Consider the following 3,913-nt stretch of genomic DNA (forward strand, 5'->3'; position numbering starts at 1 on the left):
TTGCCGCGCATGGCCCCGGCGCTTCTGGTGCTTCGCGGCCGCGGCGCGCGGGCCCGCTGGTTTTCGTGTACGACGTGCCGGCGCGCTTTGTGGGGCGGCAGCTGCAGTACCGGACGAGCAAGGAGAAGTGCACGTGGCGGCTGTTCGGCGCAGCGGGCAACGGCACGACCTTCACGGGTGCGCGCCGGCCCCCACTCCCGGCCGCCGTCCGCCGCAGGGCCCCTGCGCAACCCCCCCCCCCTTGCAGCACCCAATCTCGCAGGCGCCGCGCTGAGCTTTGCGGCCCTCCCGCTTAACCTGTCTGCCACGGCCGGCTCTCTGCCGCTCCCCTGCCGTGGCAGTTGGACAGCTGCAGACTCGACCGAGCGCCTGGACGCCTGCCCGCCTGCCGACCTGCCCCTTCTCAAACTCCCTGAACCCTGAACCCTGAATACGATGCAGGTGCCGCGTGGCCCTATGCCGTGGAGCAGTACTTCCATGAGGCCCTGCTGCAGAGCCCCCACAGGACGCTTGACCCCGAGGAAGCAGGTGGGGCTGCGGGCCGACGCCTGCGGCGCCGGCTGCGGGCGGCGGGTGCGCTCGGGGGCCGGGGCGGCGGCGCACTGGCTGGCGGAATCTTGGGCGGCCCGTTCGAATTTTGCTCGGCCAAAGCGGGCTGGTGCCCTCTTCACGTGTGATCCAGCTCACGACCCGGGCATGGCTTGGTGCTTGCCCCGCTACAGTGAAGAGCGTCCAAAACTGCCGTGGGCGCTGAGCCCCACGCCCTCCTCCCCAAACCTGGCCCCCGCTCAGACCTCTTTTACGTGCCGGTCTACGCGTCGTGCCTGATGGAGGCGGTGCTGGGCTACGCGGACGCCCCCTGGTTCTACAGGCACAGGCGCGCGCGTCTGCCAACAAACACGCCGCACACAGCGCGCCCGCTGGCCGGTCGTGCTTGAAACCCATCCCGTGGCGCCGCCCAGGCGGTCCCTTCCGCGGCCTCCTGCTGCTCCCCTCTGGGCCCCTCGTCCCCATCCCCACCTCGCCGCCAGCGGTCGCACGCACGCGCGTGTGTGCGTGTGTGCGCGCGCGTGCGTTCGTGCGCGCGTGTCAGCTGCCCAAGCCGATCGACCTTCAACCTCACTGCATCAACCAAAAGCCCATCGGCTGGGTGTTGGGTGGACTTTCTCAGTGCCTAGCCGACAACAACAACCCCTGCCTCCATGACCCCTGCTCCGCGCCCCTCTCCCCCACACCCTCAACCCCCGCACAGCCCCTCCAAGGTGCAGCATGGCGCTGTGATGTACCAGGAGGCGCTAGACTGGCTGAGGACGGCCTACCCCTTCTGGAACCGCACCCAGGGGCGGGACCACGTCTGGTGAGCGATCCTCCTCCCGCCGCACCTGTCCCTCACCCTGCCGCTCCCATCGCGAGCCTTGCCACGAACCACCCTTTATGCCCCTCCCCACCGCGCCCTTCCCGACTCAAGACCGCTCCTCCTGCACTTTCCTGCATTGCGCACTTGTGCCTTTCTAGTCTGATAGTGGCTGGCCGCTTGAGGGCTGTCGCGGGCCGCCGCTCGCCTGCAAAATAGGCAGCGCTTCCGGCTGCTTTCGCGCGGCATCGGCATTGCCGCCGGCCAGCAAACCACGCGCGCCCGCCTGCCGACCACGCGGCCGCGCCCTCTCCCCCCACGCCCAGGCTCTTCACCCACGACGAGGGCGCCTGCTGGGCCCCCACTGAGGTCTACCGCAACAGCATCGTCCTCACGCACTACGGCGTCGCCCAACGCGCCGCCACCGACGGCGGCGCGGCGGCGGCGCAGCTGCCGCTGCCGCCGCCGTCATCCACGACGCGGCGCGAGTTCAATTACAGCGTCGACGTGCTGGGCGACGAGAGGCTGCCCGGCGGGTGGCGGCGGCTGATCGAGGGGCACGGGTGCTATGACGCGTCGAAGGACCTCGTCATTCCCGCGTTCAGGTGCGTGTGGAGATGGTATGGGTCATGACAGCCGGTTGTGCACGCTTCAGAGTGTGGGTGAAGCGCACGTGCGCGCTCATTGTTTGTGAGTGTCTGTGTCTGTGTCTGTCTTTGTTCATGCACTCATGTGCAACTTTTTGGCCCTGTGCATGGTGGGTGTGTGTGTTTGTGTGTGTGTGTGTGCTGCTCAACACTCTAGCCTCGCAAATCGCTGCTGCGTTGGCCTGCGTGGGCCTGCCACACCACCAAGCTGCCCCTCGCACTGCACCGAGTCACTGCACTCCACGTTGCGACCCGCTCACCCCCGTGCATGTGTGCATGCGCGTGGCGCGCCGCCGCAGGCCCCCGGCACAGTACCATGCGGCCATGGCGCTAGGCGGCATGCACCGCAAGCGCGACATCCTGCTCCTGCTGCGGGGCGACATGGGCGACAGCCGGCCAAAGGCCTTCAGCGGGGGCCTGCGGCAGGAGGTGCGCCCTGCCTGCAGGGGGATTGGGGATTGCAAAGGACAGCGGGGAGCACGAGAGCAGGGGTTGTCGCAAACGGCGGTTTGTTGTCTGGACGGGGCCCCTCAGCATGCCATGCTTGCCGTGACCGATGGGGCGCAGCAAACGGTCAAGCGGTGTTTTGATGTGCGGCGCCTGCTGGGCGGTGCCGGTCGGCCTCCTCTCCTGTTGCAGGTCCACTCGCTGGCGCGCGACAAGCAGTGGGCCAGCAAGTATTCCATCCGCGTCGGCAACACGAGAGAGATCGAGGTGCGCGTCGCGCCGCTGCAGCGCGGCACGACCTGCCCAGAAACGTGCCCTTGGCTCGCGAAGCTAGCGGGCCACTGCGGCATGTGGCGCAGCGGCGCGTGTGCAGGCGGCCTTCTCCCTGAGCCCTGCCATGTTTGCGTTGTCGGGCGGTCCCTGCATGCACCCCCGCGCGGGGTTGCTCAGCCTCATCTTCTACTGCCTGGCGCTCGTCCCTCCTCCATCCCCTGGCCCCCAAACCTCACCGCCGCTCCTGCCCTAATCAAAGCATCACCCCATGTTCCCAACCGTTGCCCTACCCCAGACGAACGCCTGCCCCAACCACAACGCCGCCCCCCCCCCCTCACCCCCTCTACCCGCTCCCAAATTAACAGGGCGACTACTCCCTGCTGCTGGCGCGCTCCACCTACTGCCTCGTCCTGCCGGAGGACGGCTGGGTGGCGCTGTTCGAGGACGCCGTGCTGCACGGCTGCATCCCGGTGTACGTCAGCGGGGGCCCCAGGGACCTGCACGCCCCGTTTGCAAGCATACTCAAGTGGTGAGGAGCGGCGCAGGTCGCCACGCGGCGGCCGATGGGGTCGAGGACCCTTCCCAGCCGGGGCAGGGCGCGGCAGCACACGCGCGCCTGCTGCAGCAGGCTCGCCTGCCAGTTCCCGCAGCCGTCACGTGGTATCGCCTGTGACGCAGCCCCCGCCCTTCCTGACCGGAGACCCCTGCCCCCCGCCCTGCCCCTTCCGCCCCCACCCCCAGGGGCGGCATCAGCCTGTCGGTGCAGCGCGGCGAGCTGGCGCGCCTGCCGCAGATCTTGACCAATGTTGACCCGGGCCAGCTCCTCAACATGCAGCGCCGCGCCGCGCGCGTGTGGCACCGCCTCGCGTGGCTGGACCACCCCTCGGTGATCTCGCAGGCGTCCGAGGTTATGCGGCGCAACTTCGAGAAGTACCCGTGGATCGCCGACGAGCAGGGGAAGATGGAGGGTTGGGTGCTGGAGGGCAAGGCGACGGACACGATTTTCAAGAACGGCGTGCGGCTGATGCGGCGGTCAGATGTGGGTGACGACGCGTTCAACACAGTCATGCAGTGGCTGCACCACAAGTCGCGGGAGCTCAAGGGACACGTCAGCAGCGGCGGCGAGTCGCAGGGCGGCGGCGGCCTGCTTCCGGCGGCGCCGGGGGCGGCGGGGGCCGGCGATGCGCAGGCG

At 69.0% G+C, this 3,913-nt stretch overlaps 1 protein-coding gene across 1 annotated transcript; it reads left to right on the top strand.

Moving 5' to 3' along the window:
* Positions 1-9: 9 nt before the first annotated feature.
* Positions 10-3,250, top strand: MNEG_14865 (exostosin-like glycosyltransferase; the record flags this gene model as incomplete). The annotated part of the gene is made up of 9 exons (XM_014036664.1): positions 10-27; positions 102-177; positions 442-573; positions 793-862; positions 1,253-1,357; positions 1,681-1,959; positions 2,301-2,430; positions 2,641-2,715; positions 3,087-3,250. Coding segments are annotated over 9 exons (1,049 nt in total), but the record flags the coding sequence as incomplete, so codon positions are not given.
* Between the last annotated feature and the right edge of the window lie 663 nt (positions 3,251-3,913).

Source organism: Monoraphidium neglectum (assembly GCF_000611645.1).
Source record: "Monoraphidium neglectum strain SAG 48.87 unplaced genomic scaffold scaffold04829, whole genome shotgun sequence".
Taxonomy (NCBI): Eukaryota; Viridiplantae; Chlorophyta; class Chlorophyceae; order Sphaeropleales; family Selenastraceae; genus Monoraphidium; species Monoraphidium neglectum.